General features: G+C 43.3%; 1 protein-coding gene across 4 annotated transcripts in view; it reads right to left on the bottom strand.

Moving 5' to 3' along the window:
* The window catches only part of mycbpap (mycbp associated protein), a 330021-nt gene that overhangs the window by 132333 nt on the left and 184529 nt on the right, over positions 1-13159 (bottom strand). For all 4 annotated transcript variants that reach the window (XR_010977536.1, XM_068057785.1, XM_068057786.1 and 1 more), the window contains exon 11: positions 9818-10010. Coding sequence is in view for 3 of the 4 variants with exons in the window: in XM_068057785.1 (XP_067913886.1) it covers positions 9818-10010 (193 nt within the window). In the remaining variant the exon portion in view is untranslated. The remainder of the gene's footprint in view (positions 1-9817; positions 10011-13159) is intronic.

Raw genomic sequence — 13159 nt, 5'->3', positions numbered from 1 at the left:
GTTACAAAAATAATCAAAAGACAAAACTAAAGGCTCTGTATCTGAATGCACGTAGAATTCTAAACAAAACAGATGAACTGAGAGCACAAATAGAAATAAATAAGTATGATTTGATAGCCATTACAGAGACATGGCTGCAGGACAACAAAGATAGGGACCTGAATATTGATGGGTACATGGCATTTAGAAAGGACAGGAAGCTAGGAAAAGGTGGAGGAGTAGCTCTGTTAATTAATGATGGGATTAGCACAATACAGAGGGATGACCTAAGTTCAGGAAACCAGAATGTAGAAACTGTTTGGGTAGAGATGAGAAATCATAAAGGCAAGAAGTCACTTGTGGGAGTAGTGAACAGGCCACCTAACATTAACCACAGTGTAGGATGGGTATAAAGGAAGAAATAATGGCAGCTTCTCAGAAAGGTACAACAATAATTATGAGGGATTTTAATCTACAATAGACTGGAAAAATCAGATGGGCAGAGGTAGCCTAGATGAGGAGTACATAGAATCTTTTCGGGATAATTTCTTGGAACAATAGGTTCTGGAGTCAACCAGAGAGCAGGCTATACTCGACCTGGTATTGTGCAACAAAATAGGATTAATAAATGACTTCATAGTTAAGGTGCCCCTAGGTAGTAGCGATCATAATATGATGGAATTTTACATTCAGTTTGAGGGAGAGAAGAGTGGGTCCAAGACTAGTATTTTAAACTTAAATAAGGGCAATTATGAGGACATGAAAGCAGAGCTAAATAAAATGAACTGGCAAATTAAGTTAAGGGATAGGTCAATAGAGATGCAATGGCAGACATTTAAGCTGATATTTCAGAATACACAGAATAGATACATTTCAATGGGAAAGAAAAATTCCAAGGGTGGGACCCGCCATCCATGGTTAACTAAAACAGTTAAAGATAGTATCAAACCTAAAGAAAAAGCCTATAATTGTGCAAAGATAGGAAGCAGGTCAGAAGATTGGACAGAATATAAAAAACAGCAAAGAATGGCTAAAAGATTGATAAAGAAGGTAAAATTAGAGTATGAGAGAAAGCTAGCTAGAAATATAAAGACAGATAGTTAGAGTTTCTATAGATATTTCAAAAAGAAAACAGTCAACAAAGTGAGCGTTGTTCCTATAGAAAGTGAGTCTGGTGAATTAATAATGGATAATAATGAGATGGCAGATGAATTGCACAGATATTTTGCATCAGTCTTCACTATTGAGGATACAAGTAACATCCCAGTATTAGCTGTAAGTAAGGAAATGGGAGGGAGGAAGTAACTTAAGAAAATTACAATCACCAGGGAAGCGGTACTGAACAAATTGTTGGAGCTGCGGGCTGACAAGTCCCTGGGTCCTGATGGACTTCATCCTAGGGTGTTAAAAGAAGTGGCTAGTGAGATAGTTGATGCATTAGTTTTAATTTTCCAAAATTCCCTAGATTTGGGGAAGGTTCCGTTAGATTGGAAAATAGCGAATGTAAGTCCTATATTCAAAAAGGGAGGGAGACAGAAAGCAGGAAACTACAGGCCAGTGAGCTTAACATCTATCTTAGGGAAAATGTTAGAAGCTATTATTAAAGACGTTATAGCAGGCAGAGGCAACATGGTTTTGTGAAGGGAAAATCGTGTTTAACCAATTTATTGGAGTTCTTTGAGGGAGTTAAATGTGCTGTGGATAAAAGGGATGCTATGGATGTATTATACTTAGATTTCCAGAAGGCATTTGATAAGGTACCACATCAAAGGTTACTGCAGAAAATAAAAGCTCATGGCGCAGGTGGTAACATATTGGCATGGATAGAAGATTGGCTAGCTAACAGGAAACAGAGAGTGGGCATAAATGGGTAATTTTCTGGTTGGGCAAGATATAACGAGTGGTGTGCCACAGGGATCTGTGCTGGGGCCTCAACTTTTTACAATTTATATAAATGACTTAGATGAAGGGACCGAAGGCATGGTTGCTAAATCTGCTGATGACACAACGATAGGTAGGAAAGTAACATGTGAAGAGGACATAAGGGGGCTACAAAGGGATATAGATAGGTTAAGTGAGTGGGCAAAGACCTGGCAAATGGAGTATAATGTGGGAAAGTGGGAAATTGTCCACTTTGGGAGGAAGAATAAAAAATAAGCATATTATCTAAATGGTAAGTGGTGGCATTGTTAGTTAGAAATAGTGTAACAACTGCTGAAAGAATTTTCGAGGAGGATCTGCCGACTGAGGCACTGTGGGTTGAGGTCAGGAACAGGAAAGGAGCAGTCACCTTGATGGGAGTTTTCTATAGGCCCCCCAATAGCAGCAGGGAGGTGGAAGAGCAGATTGGGAAACAGATTTTGGAAAGGAGCAGAAGTCACAGGGTAGTAATTATGGGGGATTTCAACTTCCCAAATATTGATTGGCAACTCTTTAGATCGAATAGTTTGGATGGGGTAGTGTTTGTGCAGTATGTCCAGGAAGCTTTTCTGACTCAGTATGTAGGCTGCCCGACCAGAGGGGAGGCAATATTGGATTTGGTACTAGGTAATGAACCAGGGCAAGTGATAGAGCTGTTGGTGGGCGAGCACTTTGGAGATAGTGATCACAATTCTGTAGCATTCACTGTGGTAATGGAGAGGGATAGGTATGTGCAACAGGGCAAGATTTACAATTGGGGGAAGGGTAGATATGATGCTGTCAGGCAGGAACTGAGGAGCATAAGTTGGGAGCATATGCTGGCAGGGAAGGGCACGGTCGAAATGTGGAACTTTTTCAAGGAGCAGATAGTAGGGGCCATTGATAAGCATGTCCCTGTCAGACAGGGAAGGGATGGTCATGTGAGGGAACCGTGGTTGACAAGAGAGGTTGAGAGTCTTGTTAGGAAGAAGAAGGATGCGTATATAAAGTTGAGGAAAAAGGGCACAGGCATAGCTCTGGAGGGATACAAGATGGCCAGGAAGGATCTGAAGAAAGGGATTAGGAGAGCTAAGAGAGGGCATGAAAAATGCTTGGCGGGTAGGATAAAAGAAAACCCCAAGGCCTTTTACGCGTATGTCAGAAATATGAGGATGACTAGGGGGACCATAGGTCCGGTCAAGGACAATAGCGGGAGACTGTGTGTTGAGCCGGAAGAGATAAGTGAGGTTTTGAATGAGTACTTCTCTTCGGTATTTACGAATGAGAAGGGGTGTATTACTGAAGAGGACGGTGTGAAACAGACTGGTAAGCTCGAGGAAGTGCTCGTTAGGAGGGAAGATGTGTTGGGGTTTTTGAATAACTTGAAGATAGACAAGTCTCCCGGGCCTGACGGGGTATATCCAAGGATGTTATGGGAAGCAAGGGATGAAATTGCAGAGCCGCTGGCAATGATCTTTTCATCTTCTCTGCTGACGGGGGTGGTACCAGGTGATTGGAGGGTGGCAAATGTTGTGCCCCTGTTCAAGAAAGGGAATAGGAACAACCCTGGGAATTACAGGCCAGTTAGTCTTACTTCGGTGGTAGGCAAGTTGATGGAAAAGGTGCTGAGGGATAGGATTTCTGAGCATCTGGAAAGACACTGCTTGATTCGGGACAGTCAGCACGGTTTTGTGAGGGGTAGGTCTTGCCTCACAAGCCTGATTGAATTCTTTGAGCAGGTGACCAAGCAAGTGGATGAGGGTAAACCAGTGGATGTGGTGTACATGGATTTTAGTAAGGCATTTGATAAGGTCCCCCATGGTAGACTTATGGAGAAAGTCAGGAGGCATGGGATAGTGGGGAATGTGGCCAGTTGGATTAAGAATTGGCTAACTGATAGAAGGCAGAGAGTGGTCTTAGATGGTAAATACTCAGCCTGGAGCCCAGTTACCAGTGGCGTGCCGCAGGGATCAGTTCTGGGTCCTCTCCTGTTTGTGATTTTTATTAACGACTTGGATGAGGAAGTCGAAGGGTGGGTCAGTAAATTTGCAGATGATACAAAGGTTGGTGGAGTTGTGGATACCGAGGAGGGCTATTGTCGTCTGCAAAGGGACTTGGATAGGTTGCAGTGCTGGGCTGAAAAGTGGCAGATGGAGTTTAACCCTGAAAAGTGTGAGGTCGTCCATTTTGGAAGGACAAACATGAATGCAAAATACTGGGTTAACGGTAGGGTTCTTGGGCATGTGGAGGAGCAGAGAGACCTTGGGGTCTATGTGCATAGATCATTGAAAGTTGCAACTCAAGTGGATAGGGCTGTGAAGAAGGCATATGGGGTGTTAGCGTTCATTAGCAGAGGGATTGAATTTAAGAGCCGTGAGGTGATGATGCAGCTGTACAGGACCTTGGTAAGGCCTCATTTGGAGTACTGTGTGCAGTTCTGGTCGCCTCATTTTAGGAAGGATGTGGAAGCCTTGGAGAGGGTGCAGAGGAGATTTACCAGGATGTTGCCTGGAATGGAGAATAAGTCTTACGAGGAAAGGCTGAACATTCTAGGCCTCTTCTCATTAGAAAGGAGAAGGATGAGGGGTGACATGATAGAGGTTTATAAGATGATCAGGGGAATAGATAGGGTAGACAGTCAGAAACTTTTTCCCCGGGTGGAGCAAAGCGTTACAAGGGGTCATAAATTTAAGGTGAAGGGTGGGAGATATAAGGGGGATGTCAGGGGAAGGTTCTTTACCCAGAGAGTGGTCGAGGCATGGAATGCCTTGCCCGGGGAAGTTGTTGAGTCAGAAACTTTAGGGACTTTCAAAAGGCTTTTGGATAGGTATATGGATAAAGGAGAATGATGGGGTATAGATTAAATTGTCCTTGACAGAGGACAAAGGATCGGCACAACATTGTGGGCCGAAGGGCCTGTTCTGTGCTGTATGTTCTATGTTCTATGTAAGAGACTGCAGATCTCTGAGATGCAGAGGGATCTGGGTGTCCCAGTGCATAAATCACAAAAGGTTGGTTTCCAGGTACAGCATGTAATTAGGAAAGCTAATAGAATGTTATCGTTTATTACCAGGGGAATTGAACACAAAAGTAGGGAGGTGATGTTTCAGCTATACAGGACATTGGTGAGACCACATCTGGAGTACTGTGTACAGTACTGGTCTCCTTATTTAAGAAGGATGTAAATGCGTTGGAGGCAGTACAGAGAATGTTCAATAGACTAATACCTGGAATGGGTGGGCTGTCTTACAAGGAAAGATTGGACAGGCTAGGCATGTATCCGTTGGAATTTAGAAGAGTAAGAGGGGACTTGATTGAAACATATAAGGTCCTGGGGGGTCTTGACAGGGTGCATGTGGAAAGGATGTTTCCCCCTGTGGGAGGATCTAGAACTTGTGGTCACTATTTAAAAATAAGGGGTTGCCCATTTACCACAGATGAGGAGAAATTTTTTCTCTTCGAGGGTCATGAGTCTTTGGAATTCTCTTCCTCAAAAGGTGGTGGAAGCAGAGTCTTTAAATATTTTTAAGGCAGAGGTAGATTCTTGATAAGCAAGGGGGTGAAAGGTTATCGGAGGTAGGTGGAAATGTGGAGTAATCTGTTCAGCCATGAACTTATTGAATGGCGGAGCAGGCTCGAAGGGCCGAGTGGCCTACTCTCGCTCCTAATTCGTATGTTCCAATGAACTGGACGAATTATGAAATGTAAAAATGGACTGGTGAATTAAACTCCAAAAAATGAACACATTTTGCAGCAGACAAGATGGAGTAAGAGGTCAGGTGCTCCTGTACTCCACTACTGTACTGCAAATACACATTGTGACTGCTGGAAACTAAACTCATTATCACGCCTGGACTAGTTCTGGGAAGGCAGATTAAAAATGCTAAACAAGCCATTCAATGATAAATGGCTCCTACCTTCAAGAATTGGGCTCACAAAGGCCCTTGTAGGCAGAGCGACTCCAGATGCAAAGCCAAGATAATAGGTTGGAAATAATAACACCATTTTATCAAGACAAGTCACATTCCAACCCATTGTGTAACAACCGCCCCATGTTCAAAAACATTGAATGGACACACCAGGGGAGAGCAACTTTGGCCATCTGACCCAACCTTAGCCTGATAAGGATTTTTCTTAAAAAAGGTATTGCTCTGAAAGAGACAAAGGCAACCTGTGAGGAAGCTGAGACATCCTTTCCAGCCAAGACTAAGACCCTGCCTGTAACATTTTTAAACCACTGAGGCAGAGACTCCAAAGGTGACCCTGAAAAATTCCCATCTGAGAAACTTTAACAAGATTGTCCACTGACTTTGACTGAGTCTAAAACAATGAAATCTGCAATACTTCAGTGAACCAAAGAAAGGAACATCAGGCCTGCAACGCTGTTAAAAATTCCTCCCGGAAAACCAACAAAGTTCCAAAGTGAACTCCTTTACAACAATTGGACTTAAATGCATGCTATACTCTAATCTCCATCTTTTGTTGTTTGTGTGCTGTGGGAACAGGTGAGGTTGCAAAAATTGTTGGGTATTGTTTAATAAATAGTTATCTTTTTAAACCTATGAGAAAACCTATTGCTAGTCTGTTTATTTGACCTTTAAAACACTCAGGGACTAAAACACTTCTTTTAAAAAAAAACACTATCTGCGGTCAGTTGAGAGGTTAAAAGCAGAAGTCACCCACACCATTTCCCACCAGTCCATAATAGTATCAAGTGATTTGGAGCTAAGGTGGGTAAAAAGAGCTCAAGTACAAATCAGCCTTGGTCTATTTGAATGGAAGAAGCAAGTTCGAGGGTCTGAATTGCTTACTCCTGTTCCTATGTTCCTAAGACAGACAACCAAAGAGAAACAATAACAGCGGACTGATTAGACGTTTCATAACTGTTCTCTCCACCCCCCTTCATACACGTTCACATCTCAGCAGGAATCGCTCGATATTATCGAGTGGTAACCTTGGCTGATATTCCTCCCTAGTTAATTGCAGCACCTATACAGCCACTCTGACTGGGTATTGTGCAATGAGAGAGGAATAATTGACAATTTGATTGTGCGAGACGAGAACCCTTGGGGATGAGCGACCATAATATGATCGAATTCTTCATCAAGATGGAGAGTGACGCAGTTGATTCTGAGACTAGGGTCCTGAATCTTAATAAAGGAAACTATGAAGGTATGAGGTGCGAGTTGGCTATGATGGATTGGGGAACGTTACTTAAAGGGATGACGGTGGATAGGCAATGGCAAACATTCAAAGAGCGCATGGATGAACTGCAACAATTGTTTGTTCCTGCCTGGCGCAAAAGTAAAACAGGAAAGGTAGCCAAACCATGGCTTACAAGGGAAATTAGAGATAGCATTAGATCCAAGGAAGAGGCATACAAATTTGCCAGAAAAAACAACAGAACTGAGGATTTGGAGCAGTTTAGAATTCAGCAAAGGAGGACCGAGGGATTGATTAAGAAGGGGAAAATAGAGTACGAGAGCAAGCTTGCTGGGAACTTAAAAACTGACTGCAAAAGAGTGGCGCAGTGGTTAGCACCACAGCCTCACAACTCCAGCGACCCGGGTTCAGTTCTGGGTCCTGCCTGTGTGGAGTTTGCAAGCTCCCCCTGTGACCACGTGGGTTTCCGCCGGGTGCTCTGGTTTCCTCCCACAGCCAAAGACTTGCAGGTTGATAGGTAAATTGGCCATTGTAAATTGCCCCTAGTGTAGGTAGGTGGTAGGAGAATGGCGGGGATGTGGTCGGGAATATGGGATTAATGTAGGATTAGTATAAATGGGTGGTTGTTGGTTGGCACAGACTCAGTGGGCTGAAGGGCCTGTTTCAGTGCTGTATCTCTAAATAAAATAAATAAAAGTTTCTATAGGAATGTGAAGAAAAAAAGATTGGTGAAGACAAATGTAGGTCCTTTACAGTCAGAAACAGGGGAATTTATTATAGGGAACAAAGAAATGGCTGACCAACTAAATGCATACGTTGGTTCTATCTTCACAAAGGAGGACACAAATATCATACCAGAAATGTTGGGGAACACAGGGTTTAGTGAGGGGGAGGAACTGAAGGAAATCAGTATTAGTAGAGAATTGGTGTTGGGGAAATTGATGGGATTGAAGGCCAATAAATCCCTAGGGCCTGATAATCTACATCCCAGAATACTTAAGGAAGTGGCCCTAGAAATAGTGGATGCATTGGTGGTCATCTTCCAAGATTCTATAGACTCTGGAACAGTTCCTACAGATTGGAGGGTAGCTAATGTAACCCCACTATTTAAAAAGGGAGGTAGAGAGAAAACAGGGAATTATAGACCAGTCAGCCTGACGTCTGAGTGGGGAAAATTCTAGAGTGCTTTATCAAAGATTTTATAGCAGAGCATTTGGAGAACAGTGGTAGAATCGGACACAGTCAGCATGGATTTATGAAAGGGAAATCATGCTTGACAAATCTACTAGAATTCTTCAACGATGTAACTAGTAGAGTTGATGAGAGACAGCCAGTGGATGTGGTTTATTTGGACTTTCAGAAAGCTTTCGACAAAGTCCCACATAAGAGATTAGTGTATAAAATTAAAGCGCATAGGATTGGGGTTAGTGTATCGCGATGGATAGAAAATTGGTTGGCAGACAGGAAACAAACAGGAGGAATAAACGGGTCTTTTTCTGAATGGCAGGCAGTGACTAGTGGGATCGGTGCTAGGACCCCAGATATTTGAAATATATATTAATGATTTAGATGAGGGAACTAAATGCAATATGTCCAAATTTGCAGACGACACAAAACTGAGTGGGAGGGTGAGTTGTGAGGAGGATGCAGAGAGGCTTCAGGGTGATTTGGACAAGTTGAGTGAGTGGGCAAATGCATGGCAGATGCAGTATAATGTGGATAAATGTGAGGTTATCCACTTTGGTAGCAAAAACAGGAAGGGAGCTGAGAGAGGGGAATATGCAACGAGATCTGGATGTTCTCGTACACATGTCGCTGAAGGTAAGCATGCAGGCGCAACAGGCGGTAAAAAAGGCAAATGGTATGTTGGCCTTCATAGCGAGAGGATTCGAGTACAGGAGCAGGGATGTCTTGCTGCAATTATACAGGGCCTTGGTGAGGCCACACCTGGAATATTGTGTGCAGTTTTGGTCTCCTTATCTGAGGAAGGATGTTCTTGCTATAGAGGGAGTGCAGCGAAGGTTTACCAGACTGATTCCTGGGAAGGCGGACTGACGCATGAGGAGAGATTGAGTCGGATAGGATTATATTCGCTGGAGTTCAGAAGAGTGAGGGGAATCTCATAGAAACCTATAAAATTCTAACAAGACTTGACAGGGTAGATGCAGGAAGGATGTTCCTGATGGTAGGGGAGTCCAGAACCAGGGGTCACAGATTAAGGATACGGGGTAAAACTTTCAGGACTGAGATGAGGAGAAATTTCTTCACCCAGACTGTGGTGAGCCTGTGGAATTCGCTACCACAGAAAGCAGTTGAGGCCAAAACATTGTATGTTTTCAAGAAGGAGTTAGATATAGCTCTTGGGGCAAAAGGGATCAAAGGATATGTGGGGGAAGTGGGAACAAGTTACTGAGTTGGATGATCAGCCATGATCATAATGAATGGCGGAGCAATCTCGAAGGGCCGGATGGCCTACTCCTGCTCCTATTTTCTATGTTTCTATGATCAGTTTATTCAGAATAGTGTGGATTGAAGCAGAGTCGATTTGACATAATATCCTACCAAGCAGTAACTGACTGTGAGCTGACAGAGAATCACATCTGAATTTTTTGGGATCCTTGATCTATCAGATCCTCAAGCACCCAATGCATCCAAGAGCAGGTACAGCATGGGGTTAGATACAGAGTAAAGCTCCCTCTACACTGTCCCATCAAACACTCCCAGGACAGGTACAGCACTGATTAGATACTTCACTCTGGTCCTGAATAACCCATACCTGAATTGGTATTGAAATAGAATCTTTGCATCCAAGAGTCACTTGGTTTCGTTATCCAGTGTTCCTGCTCGGGGAGACGTTTCCACTTGTAGTAGATGACCGTGGTCCCATTATTTATCACCTCTAGACAGGAGATGACCCTGTCACCTGCCATTGCTTCGAACGTGAGCCGGGCAATCATACCAACCTCATTCTGGGGGCAACGAGAAAATGACAGCACAGCAGTGAGTGATAACAGTGTGTAAAAGTGTGCATGGTATAATTCAATTGCACAATTACTGATCACTAGAGCTCCTTAAACATGATTTCTCTTTTTTTCTCTCTTCCCTTTCCTGAAAGTGCTACCTGTTTCTAGGATACCCTTCTATAAATGCCAGGTGCCTTCTAGTACCTCACTGAATTAGTCATTCCTCATATGTGAGGCCAGAGTGTCTGCATGCTATTCTACCATAGAGGGTGGGCATCACAGCTGAATTACAACCCTGCCCTGAGTCAAAATTCACATACTATACTTTCCACCAGATGTCAGTCAGCAGCAAGAAACTTGGATTTATTTACCACTTCCCAAAAATCTCAGATTGACTCCCTGCTCTGTGCTGAGACAGCTGATCTCACCTCAGGCTCTCCAAATGATCGCAGCACTCCTGGCCTGGAGAGAGAAAACATCAGATAAGGTACTTGTTGCTTGCTAACGGCTATTGGGTGATCCCTGCTGGACAGTGAGTGTGTGTTAATGTCAGGCAAGGACAGGTTCAGGCTTGGTTGTGATGCCCCAAGAAGCTGAAAAGCTTTCTATCATTCACTATCTAGAGTTTAGTACATGTGGATGCTTTTCATGCAACTCCTGAACAACCTCTGGCTTTTCCCCCCACTCCAGTGTGTAATAGCATATCAATGTGTTTGCTTATTTCCTTATTCCACTCTCTCCCCTTTTTGTAGATTCTATTACATTCCTCTTCATCTCTATATTTTTCAGTTCTGAAGAGTCAATCTATTTTCTCCACAGATGTTGATTGACCTAGCATTTTTGTTTCAGATTTCCAGCACTTGCAGCTTGTTTTGCTTTTTCTAACTTTTTTTTTCAATTACCAGCAAATTTTGCAGAACTCAGCTCATGGAGTTTCCACTAAGGATACAATCAGCAAAATGCACCGGTCTCGGTGCCGGTTTTGCCAAGGTAAAGTTTCTGTGCCAAGTCATCAGCATAAACCTGAATGGAAAATCTCTCATGAATCGGTACAATCAAACAATGCAATCGACTGGTGACTGAAAGTGAATGCCCTCCAGCATCTGACGAGGAGTGGGTTTGCCAGCAAATGAACCATTCTTCAACTGAATGATTTAACACTCTTATTCTTAATTTTTCATTGGCTTCAATTGACTGCTTTGATCTGCCCTTGGTAATTAAGACCTGTGACCAGCAGTCACTGAAACCACACAGGCGTGTCCTGCTCTGCTGTAACTGACTGATGTTAGATTAATTTAAACCGATATAAAGTAATTTGTTGTAATTACCGCACCAGGAGAAGCAATTCTGGGCCAGCCTTCAATTGACTGCCGATCACTGAAGGTACAGCAGATTACTGCTGGATTCATGTGACCACAGGTGCTTGTGAGCCGAAGAATCTGGGCGCAACGTGATGGACATCCCTAAAGAGGTGCAATTGGCCTGTTCTAACCTGGGGCATGGCCAATTTTGAACTAGCATAAAGACTGCACATGCTCCAGTGTAAGGTACTAAAGGTAACAACCAGTTATGTTTAAAATCCTGAAATCTTTTGTGCTGTTCATTTGATTCCATCCAGATTACACAGATAGCTTGGCAAATGTCATGCAGAAGCTCCAGGCCAGGTTATAAAACAAGGCTGAGACTCTGCTTTGTGTGCCTAAGACAAGGCCATTCAGGCCACAGCACCCAGCTCCTGTGGTGTCACCACAAGCCCTCCAAGTGAGAGCCACCAGAATGAACAAGATTTAACAGGAGTTTGCTCCCTCTGTCTCTCCATCTTCCTTCACTTGGTATTCCACTAACTCTTCCACTACTAAGGGTGCATCTGAGAAACTCGGTTTTACTCGTTCATTTCCTTGCATTCTTCATTTAACAATTAACTCTTTATAAAGCTGAAATCTATCCAAGTTGAACACTTCTCTCATATCTGGAGAGTCTCTCCTGGCACCTCTCTCACACTCCCAGCCAGTGGACAAGACAAAGCTTGCCACCTGATAGGTAATCTCTTGCTCACCTCCAGCCTCCAACATCTGTCTTGAATTCAACATTTGCAGTAGTTTCTATTTTATTGATATTACACTTTGTTCAGTGCTCCTCTGAACTTTATCCTCTTGTTACTGTTGAGCCCCAAATCCCCTGTGCAATGCACTCTGCCTCCTGCCTGCAACCTCACTGATGGAATTGAGATTCATTGTATTGTCTGCTACACTAAATCATTCTCTCCCAGAACCTCAACTCTCTGGCACTCTTGGTCTTCCAGCAACCTCACTTTCTCTGACATGCTTCAGCATTTGAAAAACCATCTGTTGCTAATTTATTCCTAATTCCAGAATAAAGGGTAGGCCATTTAAGCCTGAGAGGAGGAGGAATTTCTTCACTCAGTGGGTAGTGAATCTTTGGAATTCTCTACCCCAGAGGGTTGTGGAAGCTCAATCATTGAGCATGTTCGCAACAGAAATCCATAGATATCTGGATAGTAGTGATAGCAAGGGATATGGGAATAGCGTGGGAAAGTGGCGCTGAGGTAGATGATCAGCCATAATCTAATTGAATGGTGGAGAAGGCTCAATGGGCTGAATGGCCTCCTCCTGCTCTTATGTTCCTACTGCCTATTCCATTCAATGTTTTCAATTTTTCTAATGTTCCACACCTAGCTTTCTCATTATAAAAAAATTTACGAGGTTGAACCAGAAGAGACAGGTTTAAGACAATTGGCAAAAGCACCAGAGTGGAGATGAGGAAAAGTTGTTTAATAATCCGGAATGCACTGCCTGAAAGGGTGGTGGAAGAAGATTCAATAATAGGGGATTCAGGAGAAAAATTCTCCACTGGCTGGAGTCCAGCACAAATGAAGATGGTTGTGGTTGTTGGAAGCCAAACATCTCAGCCCCAGGGCATCGCTGCAGGAGTTCCTCAGGATAGTGTCCTAGGCCCAACCATCTTCAGCTACTTCACCAATGACCTTTCCTCCAACATAAGGTCAGAGGTGGGATCTTCACTGATGATTGTACAGTGTTCATTATGTTATGAACAGGTGCGAAAGGTATCTAGGGGTCTTTTAATGTCTTTGCCTGGTCTTAGTGTAACAGGGTTTAATTTTAAACACACTGTGT

The sequence above is a fragment of the Heterodontus francisci genome, chromosome 26 (genome assembly GCF_036365525.1).
Source record: "Heterodontus francisci isolate sHetFra1 chromosome 26, sHetFra1.hap1, whole genome shotgun sequence".
Classification (NCBI taxonomy): Eukaryota; Metazoa; Chordata; class Chondrichthyes; order Heterodontiformes; family Heterodontidae; genus Heterodontus; species Heterodontus francisci.
Note: the sequence above shows the minus strand (reverse complement) of the source record. Positions and strands in the feature narration are given on the sequence as shown.